Source organism: Ascidiella aspersa, chromosome 3 (genome assembly GCF_963924565.1).
Source record: "Ascidiella aspersa chromosome 3, kaAscAspe10.2, whole genome shotgun sequence".
NCBI classification, from domain to species: Eukaryota; Metazoa; Chordata; class Ascidiacea; order Phlebobranchia; family Ascidiidae; genus Ascidiella; species Ascidiella aspersa.
This window is the reverse complement of record NC_139449.1, coordinates 28,057,911-28,074,918: the sequence shown is the minus strand read 5'-3', so window position 1 is coordinate 28,074,918 and position 17,008 is coordinate 28,057,911. Positions and strand designations below refer to the sequence as shown.

General features: G+C 45.5%; 1 protein-coding gene across 3 annotated transcripts; it reads right to left on the bottom strand.

Moving 5' to 3' along the window:
* Positions 1–1,155: 1,155 nt before the first annotated feature.
* Positions 1,156–16,433, bottom strand: LOC146161323 (zinc finger protein 704-like). Of its 3 annotated transcripts, none has more exons than XM_083383863.1 (11): positions 16,332–16,433; positions 15,977–16,152; positions 14,066–14,206; positions 13,722–13,867; positions 13,298–13,408; positions 6,522–6,637; positions 5,388–6,043; positions 4,887–5,033; positions 3,988–4,206; positions 3,441–3,541; positions 1,156–2,899 (listed from the first exon to the last, which is right to left on the bottom strand). In XM_083383863.1, the coding sequence occupies exons 2-11, from the start codon at positions 16,076–16,078 to the stop codon at positions 2,788–2,790; spliced, it is 1,851 nt and encodes a 616-aa protein (XP_083239989.1). In that variant the 5' UTR covers positions 16,079–16,152; positions 16,332–16,433; the 3' UTR covers positions 1,156–2,787. The 3 variants fall into 3 exon arrangements, with proteins under 3 accessions (XP_083239989.1, XP_083239991.1, XP_083239990.1); XM_083383865.1 differs by having other exon boundaries at positions 14,066–14,197; XM_083383864.1 differs by having other exon boundaries at positions 1,159–2,899; positions 3,988–4,203.
* Positions 16,434–17,008: the final 575 nt, after the last annotated feature.

Sequence of the window (17,008 nt, the reverse complement as noted above, 5' to 3'; positions counted from 1 at the left end):
TGACAATGTGCAGCTTCCATCTACAACCCCCCAAAAGAATACCTAGAGGTATATCAACAGTAGTTAAACCCCTAAAGCCCTCACCCGTGCATATTAGCATCATATAAATTCCGACAACAAAATGCGCGCAAAAATATTTTTAAAAATTATGCAAAATTTCTCGCTGCCTATACTCCTTGGTGCGCTGCTTCGGGCCGTCCCCTATTGTGTGGCTCTGAGCCACGCCCTCTGAGGGCCTAAGTTTTTCGAACACTGTTGCCAGCCCGAAGCAGCGACTTCTTGCCTGACTAAGCTGACATGGGAACCTTGCGGCTACCTAACCAGTGTTCTGACCTGTGTGCATTGGGTGTTTAACATGACATACAAGAAACTTTACCGTGCTAACCGAATCCCGCCACAGGCTGGGACAGGATTCGGCGACTCCTTGTTCACTGTGAGGTTATTTACGGTTAGTTTTATCTTTAACAGATATTGAGAAGTTAAGTTACTTTATCAGGTTCGAACCCATAGAATTCTATCGGCTACCGGTGAAAGATTTTACCTTTAACCGGGTTCGAACTCGGGCCTAGCGGTTTCTAACCATAGTGCGTTTCCGCTACGCCACAACAAGGAGCTGACATAGTAAGTCTAAATTGGTTTCATAACTTCAAAGTTTTCAGTTAAAAAAAAATTAAAAACGAGCTAAATAAAGAATATTAGGAAAGCATATTGAAAAAACAGCTTCATTTATTATAATAAATTAGTTTTGCATGTTTTTCACCAAACTAACGTAAACGAAAATAACCCCCTTGGCCAACTACCCCTTTCGCATCTAAGCCATAAGTTAAGGCGGGAAAATTTCGGCCTACATCGGTTTTTGCTTGCAGAAACAAGTTAATGACAATATGAAACATGCAACGTATAAACTAAACCACAAACCAAAGTTAATTTAATATTCTTTAAACGTAACCCTGGAAAATTACGCTATTTACAATGGCCCGATGGAACTTTCAAACCACCCATGAAAATTAACCTCTGAAAACAAACCCCCTGACAAATATAAAAACAACCGCTTCTAGTTGTTAACGTTTTTAAGTATGACGTCACTGCGTTCCCCATTTAAACATAATATTATAGGGTTGAGTGATTAATTGAATTAACATCACCAAAGCACGACCGATACACCTACTATGGTTCTACTCCGGTATATTTTTCGTACTCGTCAAACATTTGTGAAGCAAACTTGCAAGGCAAGTCGTGTATTTACATAAAACAACGACAGTAATGTGACAAACACAGCACGAATTTTAAAAGTCGGTAGTTGAGCAACTCGATCAAAGTGATAAAAAAAAACTTTACTCAAAATATTGTTCTTTTCGAACGCTGGTCAAAACAATTTTGAACACAAAACTTATTTAAAACTTTTTTACGTTAGTCGAGACTCGAAAAATATCCGTTGCCTATAGCATCACATACACAATATACATCAACTACGGTACTATTGGCTTTAAATCAGCCAACCTTGCACGATTCCCTTCTGCGTAAAAAAACAGTCGATGCAGCCACCTTGAAAAACATATCTTAATACTGATAGAACAGCGAAAAAAGTGGAAAAAAAAGAAGAAAATGAAAACAAAGCAAAGGACAATGGGTGGGGCGAGAGGTGTCTTGTACAGTACTTACAGAACAAAATTAAAAACAAAACAGCAAAAAAATGCGAAACAGACACGCGCGAGCTTGTGCAACAAAGGCAAAACTTGAGCACGATGGCTGCCGGCAGGAAAAAAACAATCGCTAGCGGAAAAGCTGGACTTTTTTTTCCGGGTGAAAAAATAAAAGTTTGGTAAAAAAATCGTATATGACCACACAAAAAAGTTCAAAGAAACAATAATTCCTTCGCACAATGCGAGGTTCAGCCTAACTGATGGGCAACAACTGGTCCTCCCTTCATATCGGTCTGTAAGCATTTACACAACGCCTTGCGAACTAGAAAGACTCAATGAAAACGCATCAGCCTAGCTTTCGCGACAAAACAGCTTTAACTTGAATGCGGCAAAGGAAAGAAGTGAGGAAGGAAGGAAAACGGGAAAAGAACGTCACAGTAGGATCAGCCCAATAAATAGCGATGTAATATCTACAATTTTCACGTACACACAACAGAAGGGGAGGTACACAGTAGTAATGTGTTTAAACGGGCAATAAAAAACAAATACGAACAACCTCTGCGGTCGAATGTACAGATCAGGCATAAGTATAGGGACGTCCGATACCTTTTTTCTTCCAAAACCGATACTCAATACTTTTGAAAAAATATGGCCAATCAATCTGCTCCCAATATACGCTTTTAAAATGCATTGAAACATGCAAAAAAATTTTTTTTTAAATTAATAGGCTGAAAATTTAGCGTTATGCATTTTATTTAAACGTTCGATGGTTTATTTCGTTTTCGAAAAAAAAAATTGTCAAGGCAAAAAACGCCGTATTGGATTGCAAACTATGTAAGAAATCAATTTTGTAACCAATCGGTACCGATACCATCTTTAATATAGACGATTGGCGCGATCTGACAATATCGGATATCCCAAGACCTATTTAGAGGTCGGTTGGCTTACTTGACACGCCCCCTTGCAGTGAACCACGCCCAAGTTCGTTCGCCAAAACCGGCCACCTGTGTTCCATCGCAAAGCTCCGGTTTCATCTGTACAACGCCTTAACCATAACGGAAATCAGTCGCGACCAGACAGAGTAGTTGAAAGAGTTGAGCTTTTACAATGTACAGGTCGCGGTCTCACGAGCGCCAACCTGCATTCAGTCGGGAAAGCGCTGACACGCCTTCTTCCAGCGGCAGGCCGTACACCAGAGGTCGCGGTTCTCCATGCCGTAAACCTTGCGACACTTCTTGCCGTCGCCGCGCACTTTCCTGAAAAGCGGGAGGCGGTTTAGGACGTATGTTCAAGCCATTGACCAAATTTTAGATGCGGGACGTTTCGGTATGAGCAGGGATATGTACCACCTACGATTAGGTTCGATATTTTAAAAAATTACAGCGATTTCAATTACATAATTGGAAACCGAAAAGTTCATACCCGTGGTACAACTGTTATCCAAGCTTTCAAAAGTCGTATTATATATATCGTCGACCGATGGCCTCCAGTGGGCCGAAATCAGGATCCACAGTAACGTTATGGGTTGCATTTTACACAAGATCTATCCTATTATATATTTACCTGTTTTAGTTGGCAGCTATCTGCAACAATTATTTGAAAACTTATGCGTGTTTTTATTAGGGGCTATTTTTTATTTTTCTACATCAGATCTGAACGCTGGGAAGTAAATTTGTGTAGTGTCGAAGTCTACCAAAATGATTAAAGAGTTTAAATTCATCGTTTATTTTTAATTGCCCTTACTAAAAAGCCCTAGCCACAAAACGCATGCCGCACTTGCGCATCAAGGAAACTCACCTGCCCAAAGGCACCGACTTGGGGGACATTGGAAAGGGAAGCTTGGGCGAGCCCTGGCGCATCTGGGAGTGATGGTGGATCACCGGACTCTTGGGCGAGTACTGCAACGCGAAGGAAAAAGATTAGTTTGCAGTAAGTAATGGATATTATCGCCGTCGTGCCAAAGCCGGAAGTTTTTGAAAAAATGTCCTTTTAAAGCTCGATCAAAAGCAAAGGGTCATTTCGATTATTTTCGGTTTAAAGCACAACTTTTAAATTGCAAGTTTTTAATGTTGACAAAGGCGCGCGGAGGCCGGTATGTGCGCGTGAAAATCCACATTTTACAAGTTATCTTTTCGCCGTTTGCACACGAAAAACGCTACTGATCGAGACCTTGACGTTGTGTCGCTTGATGTGAGCAGAAAAGGAGTAACCCGCAAAAACGAATTAAAACCTCGTTTATTGACAGGCGGCAAGCGAAAGGTGGCGGTCGCACCAGATCAAATCAAACCAACTAACAACAACAACAACAACAACAGCAGAGGTGGACGAGAAAACTGCGACTCACATTGACTCCCGCGCTGTGCCAGGAAAACGCTTTACTGCCGGGAATGTTGATTGGCTGGGCGGCGATCTGACTCTGGTAGGGGTGGTCTCGCAGTATGGCGAAGGCCGGTACCACGACCGGGGCGCTCTGCGCTGCCTTGGCGTGCTGCTGCTGGCTGCTCGACATGGGTGGGGCAGGGGGCGTGGCAGTGAGCGGCGACCTCGCTTGCTGTTGCTGCTGCTTGGAAAAACAATTGGGGACCGGATTAGGATTGGCGTGGTTGCGTTTGCGGTGGGCGCCGCGCGATAATTAAAGGCCTTTTCTGCGATATCGGCGCATTCCGACAGTTAAATATACAGCCGGCTGCCGCTTTTCCAAGCCTATAGTCGAAATGTTAGCTAATTTGCGGGAACCGCGCAATACAACTTAAACAACAAGATCCACACTGGACGACAATTAATAGAGACTGATTTCCCATTGGGCAACTAGAGATTCTCAAAGTAAACATCGTGTCACAAAGGCATTTTTAAATTTTTACGTTTAGCAGATAAAAGGTTTGTGATTGTATATTGTTTAGGTAAAAGTTATTGTCATTGTCATTTCGAATGGCAACGTATTTATGTTTTAATAAGTAGTCGGAAATATATTTTAAATCAGCGGTGCATAAAAACTTTATTTCGTACCGCAACATAAACATATTGCTACTTTTGCACAGGAAAATACTTTCTTAAAACGGTTTAATTACAAGTTACAAGACGACGATCGTGGAAAAAAGTGTTGTTAAACCCTAACAAGTATAGTGCTTTGTAAGGCGTTAGAAACTCCGTATTTTATTTCGGGCAACATGCATGTCCGTATATAGCATAAAATAAACCAAAGTTTATCGCGCTTATTAAAGCTAGCTCACTCTGAAAACGTACCCTGACTCTGTGCGTGGGTGAGAAGGACAGGCTCGACACGGGGATGGGTGATCCGGGGAAGGGGTAGTATGTGGTTGGGGCAGACGAACCGTAATGCATCGTTGTAGGGTTGTTATCCGCCGCTGGCGATGGAACGGATGACTCCTCCTTTATAGAAACACACAAGTTGAAGCCGTTGCTATGTGCTCCATGCTACAGGAGACAATGTACGGTCAATTGCATCGTTACTTTCGCTAACATGGATGTATACTGTATAGATTCATTAGGCGTATATCAAAGCGAATACGAAGATGATTCACACGTTTAATATATCACCAATGCAGACGCTTTGAAGGCAATGTCAGTGTTGCCAAAAAAACAACAAAAAACATTACCAGGTTTGGACGGTCGGACAATTTGCCACAAAATAACAAAACCGACTACAGACCGAGTCACCTCATAAAAAAAACGACGTAATCGGCAAAAGCTATTTAGCGGAAAGTGTTTTTGGACAGTGCGTACCTTGTGGTAAGGCGCGGCGCGGTGCAGGTGCCGATGCATCTTGCTGTCGATGTAGCCGGGCGCGGAATTGCCGTTTCCGCCGCCACTGCTTCGAACCTCGGGCTGCGATCGCGGCACTGAAGTAATCTGCACGGGAAGACTAGCGCCGTAATGCTGCTGGATCAGCGCAGAAGGAAAGTAATACTGGAAGGGAATGCCGTGCTGGATCGCAGCTGCAGCAGCCGGCAGCGTCATCGGGATCGGCATTGTGTTCTTCGGACGCTGAGAGCTTTCCTCCATTGGCGTATCAGCCCTAGGGGAGGAGCTTTCTTCTTCCTTGATAGCGTTGCGCTCAACGTGGAGCCTAGGCACGCTCAGGTCCTGCGGCTCGTCGGATATGTCCTCGTTCTCTAGAGGGGCGTGGCCAGCGCGAGTGGGCGTGGTCCGCTCCATGAGGATCGTCCCCGCGTCAGACTCAATGGGATCTTCGGGCGAGGAGGGCTGACGGGGTATCATGGCGCCTTCATCGCACAGTTCTGTTTTCACTTGCACCGATGAAGGACCCCGGCCACTGCCGCTGCTACTGTTGGCCGGGGGCTGGCGCGAGGGAGAGAGGTGCTGGGGGTCGGTGCTCCAGCTGCCCACGCCACTGCTGCCGAAACTTTGCGGGCTGGCGTCTGTAATGTAGATTTTATTTTCGTTGCCGGTCAATTTTTTATGTTTGGGCGAACAAGTTGCAAGTGAGGTGAAAAGGTTGGTAATTTAATAATATAACACACAACAAATATGAAACCATATATAAAGCGGAGTGTGTTTTTTTACGTCTGGTTTGCCTATAATTAAATAATTAAAGTAGCTTAAAAACTGTCGATTTTAGGTCGCGTTTGCTTTTCTTTAAGTAATGGAGCGTGTCATGACACCACAAACATCACATTTAATTGAGGAACAAAAATATGTAACGCGACACAGGTGATTGTGACCGAACATGATCATAAATTCCGTTTTTAAAAAAGGACTCGGTTTAGATGCTAAGATTACAACAAAGTCGAAACGACGTTGTCAGTATCACACACACTTCCCACAAAAAAAAACAGATTTCCCGTCGACTTTTTCTCGACGCTAAGCAAACCGAGCACATAAAGGGCGTTTCCTCACCTTTGACCGTCTGTGCGGGCGGGTTGTGAAAGACCGGGCTGCACGACAGATTGCTGAGCACCATGGCAGCCATCAGCTCGGTCATGGTCGGCTCCTCTGACGTTTTGCGGATGCGGCTGCGGAAAAGGAAGCGAGAGGTTTAAAGCGCGAATGAATAATTCAACGGGCAACGGCGGCGGTTTAGATGGCTGCTTAGAACGGACGCGGATCCTATTATTGATGTGGCCGATTTTCGTGGCATTTAAGATACGAAATGGCCATTAAAACAAGCATAAAAGGGGAAATTTGGCGCGGCAGTACTGTTTTGCCAAACATTGTGATTAAAAGGTAATAAAGGTCTAAACTATTAAACCGTCTGTTTTCGGAGCCACTAATCAGTGCACATTGGTTCCGAGCCTGGCCCTTTCAGTGACCTTTGTTTTTCTCACACGCTTGGCGCGCTTGCGACAGCAGCAGCTAGAATAATAATTTGATGCGCGCGCAGTTAGGGCGTAAATAAAAGGCTGCGCCCCAATGTATCCGTTGCAGCGATTCGAGGTCGCAAATACGAGATTTAAGCAGCTTGGAACCTGTGCGTTAGCGTTTGACGATTTTTCACGACACCCTCGTCGACCGAAATAGACGTTTCAACGTCACAGCATCCGTTTGTTGTATTATTAACGACATTTCGAATTACTCTCGCCGCGCGACTTATTGGAAAAGCGTCCTAGCTATTTTGAACTCGCCATGTTATGACGTCAGTTTCGACTTAAGCCCATTCGTATGTGAAATCTTCTTCTTGGACGCGACATACGGCTGTGTTGTAGGGAAACAATGTACACTATTATAAAACCAACTTCCATTAGTATGTAAAGTCTTTTCCTTAGACGCGACATACTGGGTTGTAGGGAAAAGATGTGTCATATTGGGTATTTTACTCGGTTCTGATACAACTTGCATGTTCGTTAATTACACCTTACAGCGTTGGCTCGCGATCGATTACGTAACACGTGTCAATCACTCACATGACGCACGGGTCAGGCGACTTTCTGTTCTCTTTGTGGAAAAGTACCAACGTCACTTCATTTTAAGGGACAGCGCAAACTGCCGAGATAAATTAGCAAAGCGTCACTAATGAAACGCACAAATTACGATGTACACGCTACAGTAGTTGACCACGGTTGCGTTTTTCATAGCGATGACGAAAGTACAGGCAGGAATCTGTTTCAAGGCCATACAAAGCCAATTTTGTGTTCATCGAAAAATAATAGATAACAATGGTTGCGATTTGCGGGCAAAATTTCGCAGGAACGCGGAGATTCGCCGATGAACAAATACAATTTTCATTCCAGCCCTGTCGCCCTACAGAACAGATAGCGCGCGTCATTGGCCCATCCGCCGCTCACTGACGTCAATGCGCCTACGCAATCGGGAAGTTTATTTTCTTACGAATTTAACAGCGTTGGCCGCGCGCCTGTAGACCCGGTCAGCGGCATCAACGCTTGATATTGGGTGAAGGGTGCCGGATACTTGGCGCTGAAAAAGCTGTTTGGACACCTTTCGAGGGGCTATTTTTGTATGTAAATGGACCTAGTTTCGACGAAGCGCCCTGGCAAATAACCGTCAACGGAAAGCGGTGTGAATGTTTACACCCCAGATCGTAATTGGCCGCCCCCTCGCAATCGTAGTGGAGTAAAAATAAAAACAAAAACAACAACACGGTTGGTTACGCGTGCTTTCTAGCTGGAATGTCGCACGACGACCGAAACGAGGTCAAGTTTCTAGCTCATTACTGCCCAAATTGCGTAAATGTTCCACAGTGGATCGACCTGGTATTTTTTTGAGATTTTGTAAGGAAATGTCGGCCAGATTGCCAAATGCTGAGCGGAGGCAGGCTCACCCGAGCAAATTGGCGGGGAAACGTTAAGGGTCCTTATCATGAATGATAGTAGCGCCGACTATGGCCGAACGCCACTTGAAAGAGTTGCACTTCGTGATCCAAAGTACTTGTTTTACGGCCTTGTTATTGGCCCGCCTACTTTGTCCCGCTCATGAATCGACCCTGGGTTTCTTTATTTTTCACATCACGGCAAACACACGAGACTCTTCTGAAAGTGTACGTTCTATCAGCATTCTTGTATACGACGGACCTAGTACGAAACAGGCGTGCATAAAGGGCCCGTTGAAAATAATTACACAGACTGGCTAAGATATTGTCAACAGTCAAACAGCTTTAATTGACGCGCAAGTTCGAATCGAAGGTCGCCAGGCCGCGTTACTGTTTGTGTGTGTGCGAGCGCGAGATCCCGCCCCCGCGCGTGCACGCGTGTGTGCGTATGTGGTCAGAAGAGAGATCGACCAGCGCCCTGAAAAATAACTCGGCGAACGCGGTAGCAGACCTCGGCACACAAAGGCGAAGCACGAACGGGAAGTGAATGCTGTGGGGAAAACCAAGAGCCGGTTCGTACGCGGTCGCCGCCAGAGAGAAGGTCGCTATAGAGCAAGTAAGGCCGCCTTTAAAAGGCCTAGTGCACTGTACAGCAGCGCCCAGGTCGCGGCGAGGCGCACATCCACCGCCGTTTCTTTGTTGCTGTCGTCACAACGCCGTGTGTGTGCGCGCGCGCGTCAGTGGGCGTAGCACGCGTCACGTGACCGGTCGGGTGACGTCGCGCGACGAAGAGGGAGCGAAACGCCGCATCACGTGACGAGCTAGAGCGCAGCTTCAGGCGCGGTGTCTCGCACACCCGAGCACAACAACAACTCCACGGCACAACATGACGAGGCAGAAATAGATTTTTTTGCCTTGTGTACTGCATCGCCGCGGACAGGGGGTCGATTAGAGCGCCGGCGTGTGTTTTTTTGGAAATTTTCGCGAGGTTCAATCGATAGTTAATCGACGTGCTTTCGCATTGCAAAGAGGTCACGTATACGGCAATGAGACTATAAATAACAAAGAAAACGACGAATTGCAAAACTACAATTGCGAACTTGTGTTTGCCATTACACACGTCACTCGCGCGATTTTCATTAGACGTACCAAGTTTGCTGATATTCAGCGTCGCTCCAAAAACTCAACTCGTCAACTTGTTTACGTTTCCAGTCGCAGCTGTATTTCCGCAGTCGGCCTGCCGCAGAATCGGAAGCCGGGCCAACGTCGAAACCTTGACGCATTTCCAACGATAAAGGGCGCGCTCGCCACCCGCGTTCCCGGAAGCCCGGCCTATAGGTGGAACCGAAAGCTTCGTAATTCCTGCGCTATTTCAAGAACTGCGCTCGTGTCACCATCACGCGAAACACGTTAGCGATCGAAGTCGAGGCATTGTCTTTGTTTTAATCCAGACATAAAGGTCGAAACGTCAAACGAGGTTATTGGCATGTTGTTAAAAAAACGAGGTGAAAAGTAAAAGTGAATTATTTTTTTGAGGCGTATAAGTTCAGACTGCCCTTAGGTGGGCAATGCGCGGTTTGCGATACACATGAGAATCTTCACCCGGTCTTGTGAGGCTCACATTACGTTCATGTTGTGTTTGAGTTTCTAGATGTAACACCTTGTACACTGTACACCAGTGGTTCCTAACTTTTTTAGCTCGCGGCACACTATTTTAAAATCGCCCTTAACACACAGCAAACTATGTAAATGTCTCAAAACTATTAATTTGAAATGAAAAGTGCGTATATAAGTCAAAAATACTTGCGTGTATGCCTATTGGTAATATAAATAATCTATTTTCCGAAATTACAAAAAGTTTCGCGGCACACTTGACAATCTCTCGAGGCAAACTAGTGTGCCGCGGCACAGAGTTTGGAAATCACTGGTGTACACTGTTAATGTTTATCTCGTTTGTTTATTTTTCGAATATTGCCGGTTCCAACTCGCGATCTTACCCGAAGGCTGTCCCGCCTTTTAAGCAAATTCTTAACAAACAACACCGTACTATTACCCAACCAAACCGCAGGAATGTGTGCGGCTGTCCGGAAAAACCGCGTCTGCCTTTGCGCCAAACTAGCAGCAGCAACACCGGCCGACGTGCGAGGGACCGCGCCAACAACAAGCAACGGTGCCAGTGTTGCACCACGTTGCGTCATCCGGCGATGCGGCCGCGACCGAGCGCGAAAGAGAACAAAGAGAAGGCGAACGCCGGCCGACAGACGGTCGTCACGACCTCGAGAACCGAGCGCGCCAGTTTTAGAGCCACTCGGAGCGGAAACTTTGCCGGTTTGTGCGATCTTCGGCGAGCTATGCCGTCGCACTTTGGAATGATACAAATAGCAGGTCACATCCCGTAAACCAGTGGTTCTTAACATCTTTCCTTGCTGCACCTCTTTAAATCACCAACTAATTCTCGCAACCCCTTTTAGTTTGATTAAAGAACAAAACTATTTTATTTTTTTCACACAAGTAACTGATAACAGAATCACACAATACCAAAATGTGAGTTAGTCTTACATTTAATTGAGCAAAGAAATAAATTACAGTAGTCCATTTTCTGTGTCTGATTCAGCATTCCCACACCCCCTTGGAACAGTTCTCACCCTGGAGCACCCCTGGTTTAGAAACCCTACCTTAAACGGTGGTGTGATTTTGAAAGGATTATTTTTGTGCCCAAAATTCCCGAAAAGAGTGATGGATTGCCTTATGGCGTAAAGATTGTTCAACGAACGGCGCGACCCTGAATGCAAATTTCTTCAAAAACGGTGAAAGCGGTAATGAGCGGTCTGGTTTCGCAGTCGGTCGAGCCGACGAAGGCGAAACTACGAATTTAAATGCTGGCGGACGAAATTTCGTGGTGACACGAATACTGTGGTATTTCGAATCATGATAGCGTGAAATGTAAAACGACTTGTTAAACCCAGATTTGGATTGGTGGCTCGAAATGAAGTAACCAATATCGCATGACACATCGCAATCCGCGAGCAATTGGCACTATGCTGTATGTATTTCCGACCGCAACAAGCAAACGCAGTAATTGACTGGCTGTAGTGAGTGGGGCCAGCTGCCTTGCGAAGAGGTTAATTGGGGAACTTCTTCGGCAAACGAAACCGCCCGGGTTTATCGCCACGGCACGACAAAACAAGGGGAAAGTCCGTAACGCACTTAACTTGTTTCTCGACACGTATTACGCTTATCTCACCGCAAAATAATAAGTGGCAGCTATACGAGTCAAATATTAACCCACCGGTTCACGTCTTAGGCGCAAACTCAAACCTAAGCCGGTATATAGACCTGACGAACCAATGGCTTAAAACGAACGGAGGATCGATCTGGCGCGTTGGAACTCGAACGTCAAGGAGCCGGTATCGCCCGAAGAGTAAACCAAGTAAGGGGCGCGGCGACACATTCTTCTCGACCTGGGATTGGCGCCGTGACCAACGCATGTCCAGTCGAGGCGCGCGCGTGCTGGGGAACGTGCTGCTGGCCAGGGCGCACCGCGATATGCCGACTAAGCGAAAACGCGTCGGACCGGCTAATTTTAGCGGCGCCTGCTTAAAGAGCAAGCGGCCGAGCGCGCCTTGTGACTGCCACGGATGCGCCTCCTCTCCTTTTTCGAACACCCCGTGACGTCAGCGCCTACCAACAAACGCAGTAGCGGCGACTGTGGTGCGGAATTGGGTTATGTAAGTGTCAGGGCACTGTTACGAGGCAACTTGCGGTACAAGACGAAACTGTTGCCGGGTCCCAGTCTGTTTCTTATGATCGATAGGCGTTTTACTTGACCGAAGCTAAGCGTCGCGATTCCAGCTGCGAACGACTAGCTTGCGCAAGGGCGTGCGGGTGTGCTTGCGCGCGCTCCTGTGCGTGTGTGCGGCGCGACGCGCGCGTGACACCGATGAGAACAGATGTGCGGTCCTTTGTTACGCCGATCGACCGCGCGTCTCACACGCTGATGGCTCGGCTCGTCTTGCTTGGCGACAAGACATGCCGCCATAAACCGGCGCCGGTGGCAGAACTGGAAAGGCCGCTGGCGAAATAGCGCCGCACCCGCTTGCCCGATGCTTGGTTTTTCGCGGATGTCCTGTTACATTTTACGCCGGCTTCCAGCGCCGTAGTTTCATATGCAAAGCCCACGCAAACGTTAAAGCGTAAAAGATAGGGCCATGTAAACTAGGCGAAAGGTAAGATGCGTAAGATGCGAAAGATGTGCGCGGATGACGTCGAATTCTGAAGCGGCATACTACTTCCATTTGTGCGCAATGTTTTCACAGTTATGGTTTAATCGGCCTTTTGCGCGAACACAATGCTTGAGTGCCCGCAATAAAAAATAAGCCACAACTAATGATAATGTGAACCGACATTTTCGTCTTAATATTCGACAAAGCGTACAATAACACTTTGCGTAGGTAGGCTTATTGTCCTTTTTAGCATGCGATGGTAAATGGTACTTATCATGTGATTAAAATTTCCAAATAGTAGTGTTTGACTGTCTATCAGGTTGCTTAAGCAGTGAAATGTTTACAATACATACCCTAGAAACTGTCTTAAAACAGACAGCGGAGAAAACTAGTAAATTAAAAAAATACATACCCACTACCTATACATCCCAAATCACACTAGGTTTATTACGAACAGTGGCACAGTGTTAAAAACTAGCATTATGTAGCATGGTATTTCGTCGTAGTTTATGCGGTTTCTGACTTATAACCTTGTAAGAACAGTTTGAAGTGCGCAACTGAACAGTGCGATGGACTGCAAATCGTCCGGGACTAGTTGTACTTTGAACCTTATACTGCATCTTGCCGTGGCGTGGGGTCGTCTATGTATATTTTCGTGTCATGCGCTTCGCGCGTCAATCACTTACTTGGCTTTTGGAACTTCGATGCTGGCTGACACCGGCCTGTTCTTGCGTGGGCTGCCCTCTTCTATCATTTTGCGGTAATCCATTTGACTATTCTGCAGTCGCTGGCTCCGCCTGTCGAATCAACAAAGAGGGTGTAAAAATATACAATATCGAATCATTAGCGGTCCCGTAGTTGTAATGCTTCAGTCATTACAATAGATTGCAATTTGATGTATTTATTGCTAAATGACATATATATTCACACATGCATGTATAACGGTAAATTTAACGAATAGATAAACAGGGTCCTAGATTAGCGCGTTCTAGCTTTCAGATGTCGTACTAGATGAAAGGATATTTTACCACGTGCTCCAGCGGATGCCAAAACAAAACAAACAGCTGGTGTATTTTTTTAACAAATTATCACACCAGAAAACATAACTACCTTCTGTCCAAGAGACGAATTTCTTCCAGACTTCTCTCGAGAATAAGTTTTTCTTCCTTGTCGCTGGGAACACTTAAGATTACTTTATCACCTTTGCAGGTTTGAATGTAGCCACTGATTTCTCGCCCGTTGTATGTGGTGTACACCTTTGAAAATATGTCGTACTCATAAATTATTATCAAAGTTTAATATGAACCTGTCTCGTGGTTACTGATACTCCGATGGCGAAGTAGTTTATACACAATTTGATGTAAATGCATTTCTAAACGTTTTTTGCATGTTCCTAATTGTCCATCTTGAACCAAAAACGTGTTTTATTTAAGATAACGTAAATTTAAACTTACTTTTTGAAATTGCTTGAGTTTAACGTCGGATAACTTCGCGAAGTTTGAACCGATCATATCCACTGATAAACAGTCAGACTGTTCACCATCGTCAAATTTTACAGTGAAAGTACGATTTTCGCTGTCAGGTTCCTTTAATGCCTTAAACAAAAACAGATAATTGATATATATGGAGGGTATACATAAATAAATCCATAATCTGATTATTGCAAAACTTTATAGCTTGAAACAGGACAACCAGCTTGGAGCACTACAGCATGCTTAATAGCTTGGTCATACTTCGCTGTGATCAAATCGCACAACTTACACATGAAATTACAGGTATGAGATAGCAACACTTCCTTAAAATTTCAAAGCTGTTCAACTACCGCGTCCACTATACCACGTCAATGACAATATGCTATTAAAATGCGCGTTAGTTCAGCGTGCATATCGTCAACGGCTATCGCTACTACGTCCGATGCCTGCACACTGCTAGAATGACTAATCAACTCAGCTGCCATATAAAAATATGCGCACACATAGGACTATGCGTCACCCGGGTAGCATTGTCGTGCCGTATGTGGTATAGCCCCGCAGTTTTTCCAGGCGAAACAGATGAAACTGTTATTCTAAATGGCGTTGTGTGTTACATTTATTAGTACATCTATACATTTTGTCACTAACTCACACCGTTTGTTATGTCGACTAACTACTGTGTCATATCGTTAAAACAGTAAGACGTGATTTAGTACTGCGGCGAAAACGTTATATCTTTAAAACGAATCTGTTTTTACTCGGCCCTGCGATATCCAAGCTGTCCTGCCTTGCCTTGCGATTGTTCGTTCGCCGCTCGCCTGCTCTGTTTACAAACAAATGGCGATCGCTCGTAAAACGTCGGAAGCTTGTGCTCGCTGTCTCGGCGCCCTTTCGCACGGAGACGCGATAACCTTGAACTGTCGCGATAAGCAGCGGCGCTTCCAGCCAGCCGTCAGAACTGGAGTGCTGGCCCCGCTACGCAACCGGCCAAAACAAACCCCAAAGACCGGGGAAAGAACTCGAAACAGTTCGGCGACCCCTTCGAAGGGCCCCGTTGAGGCGAGTGCGCGCGGGGAGTGCAACGGGAAGAGCCAAAACAATTCGGCGCCGCCACACACGCTCGCGCGCTCTGCGTGTTTCTTTTTTCAGCGTGCTCGCACACACAAACGCGCCAAAACAAACCGATCGCGAGTAGCTCGCGCGCGGCTCCAGCGCGTCGAGAGTGACGACGACTGTTGTGCAACACTCGGCAGCACAAGCTGCCACTGCTGCTGCTTCTGGCCCTATTGCTAGGCCAGTTTAAAGCGACTGGCTCCTTATTTTTCGTACAGCCTTTGCGCTAGTTTCACTTCGATAATTAAATCCGGGATGGAAAAGTACGCAGCGTCCCCTTTGGGCAACCTTTGCCTGTTGTAAAGAGCGAGCGTTTCTCTCGGCTTCTCGCCGCCACGAAAGTATTCGTTAGACATCCGGCCCAGCCACGGCCACCGAAAGCGCATGACGTAGCAGCAATAGCAGCAGTCGGCTCTAAACAAGCGCTTGATTCAGGTATCATGCTTGTTCGGTAGCTACCTGCGAAGGCGCCGAAACCGCATCCGACCCGGCAAACGCCGCATACTGGGGTCGTGGTTCATCGCCATTCAAGGCGAACTTACATTATTTTTGCGTTTCATTGAATCATGAGTTTTTACAGCAAACGAGGCAAACAGTCTCGTCGCTACTGTTGCTGACAGCGCTAGAATCAACGCCCTTTTCGGCAGGTAAATGTTGCACCATAGTGCTGCAACAACGCACTTAACGGCGCTATGGCCACATTCATGGCTGTCCCAAATCTATGCGTTTAGGGTAGAAACGATCTCCAATCAATAAATTGTAGGATCAAATCAAGTTCACCTGAATAACGGCCGGGGCGTAGTAGCCGTCACTAAAAAGGGCAGCCACCCGTTGTCCAACTGGTGACTTCTTGCCGTTTTTCTTTGGAGTCGTAGAATTCATTGCAAAGCGGCGTTTTAAAAGGCCAAGACTGTTGGCCTTATTGAAAGGTTGCCCAGTTTAAACAATTTCCGACCCTAAACAAGTAACAAAATTGTGTTAAAACTGTGACACATATTCACTTTTAGGTATTTAAAACAAGAATTATTCTGGTTGACATATTTCATGATGAATAGCTAAATCTGTTTTGTCCGTCGATAGATCAGTATTAAAACGCCGACTTCAACAGTTATAAACAACGCTATACTGCACTTACTGTGTCTCAATTCATAACACATACCAAAGTAGAATTGCCTCAGAATTTAGGCAGCATACATAGCTATCTCTGTAAGCTTAAAATGATGCGCTTCATGTTTGCCATTTTGCCTACACTCGAAAAGCCAGAAAAACTTCTTTGTTTTGGAATCGACGTGTTGCTGACTGCCGGTGTCACATGACCGCCTTTGCGGGTTTACTACAGGTTAATCCTAAAAACCAGCCATCTGATTGGCTTACGTAGCGGACTTAGGATGCGTCATCACGATCTTGAAAACAAAGAACTGCTGCGATAATCCAGTTCTGCTTTCGGTAGGCTTTTCCTGTCGTTCGTAAAAAGTATATTTGTATTTATAGCAAGCAGTAATATTTAATTAGTGTTATTAAGTTTTAATTTCTGTATTAGTTACCAATGTAGGTATATATGTTCGCAATATAGCCTACAAAGTTAGGTTTCCTGCAAAGGCTAAAAATGAGTACTTAAACTCACGTTTTGCGTGTTTTGTGGGATTGGGAACAACCTTGCTTTACGATCCATCTAAATCGTAATACGAACAAATTCTAACTGTTACTACCTAATAATGATTGTCATCAACAGAAAAATATTACAGCGTTTTACACATACGGCTCTCAAACATTGTCACGACCTACAAATCGGACAAAAATTGTGTCAAAAAA

Excerpts from the sequence above, each read along its gene's own strand:
- LOC146161323 (XM_083383863.1), bottom strand. The coding sequence starts at position 16,078 with ATGAATTCTACGACTCCAAAGAAAAACGGCAAGAAGTCACCAGTTGGA. Across the intron at positions 14,207-15,976 it reads ACGCCCCGGCCGTTATTCAG|GCATTAAAGGAACCTGACAG; the intron begins GTGAACTTGATT and ends TTTTTGTTTAAG. Across the intron at positions 2,900-3,440 it reads AAGTCGGTGCCTTTGGGCAG|GAAAGTGCGCGGCGACGGCA; the intron begins GTGAGTTTCCTT and ends CCCGCTTTTCAG.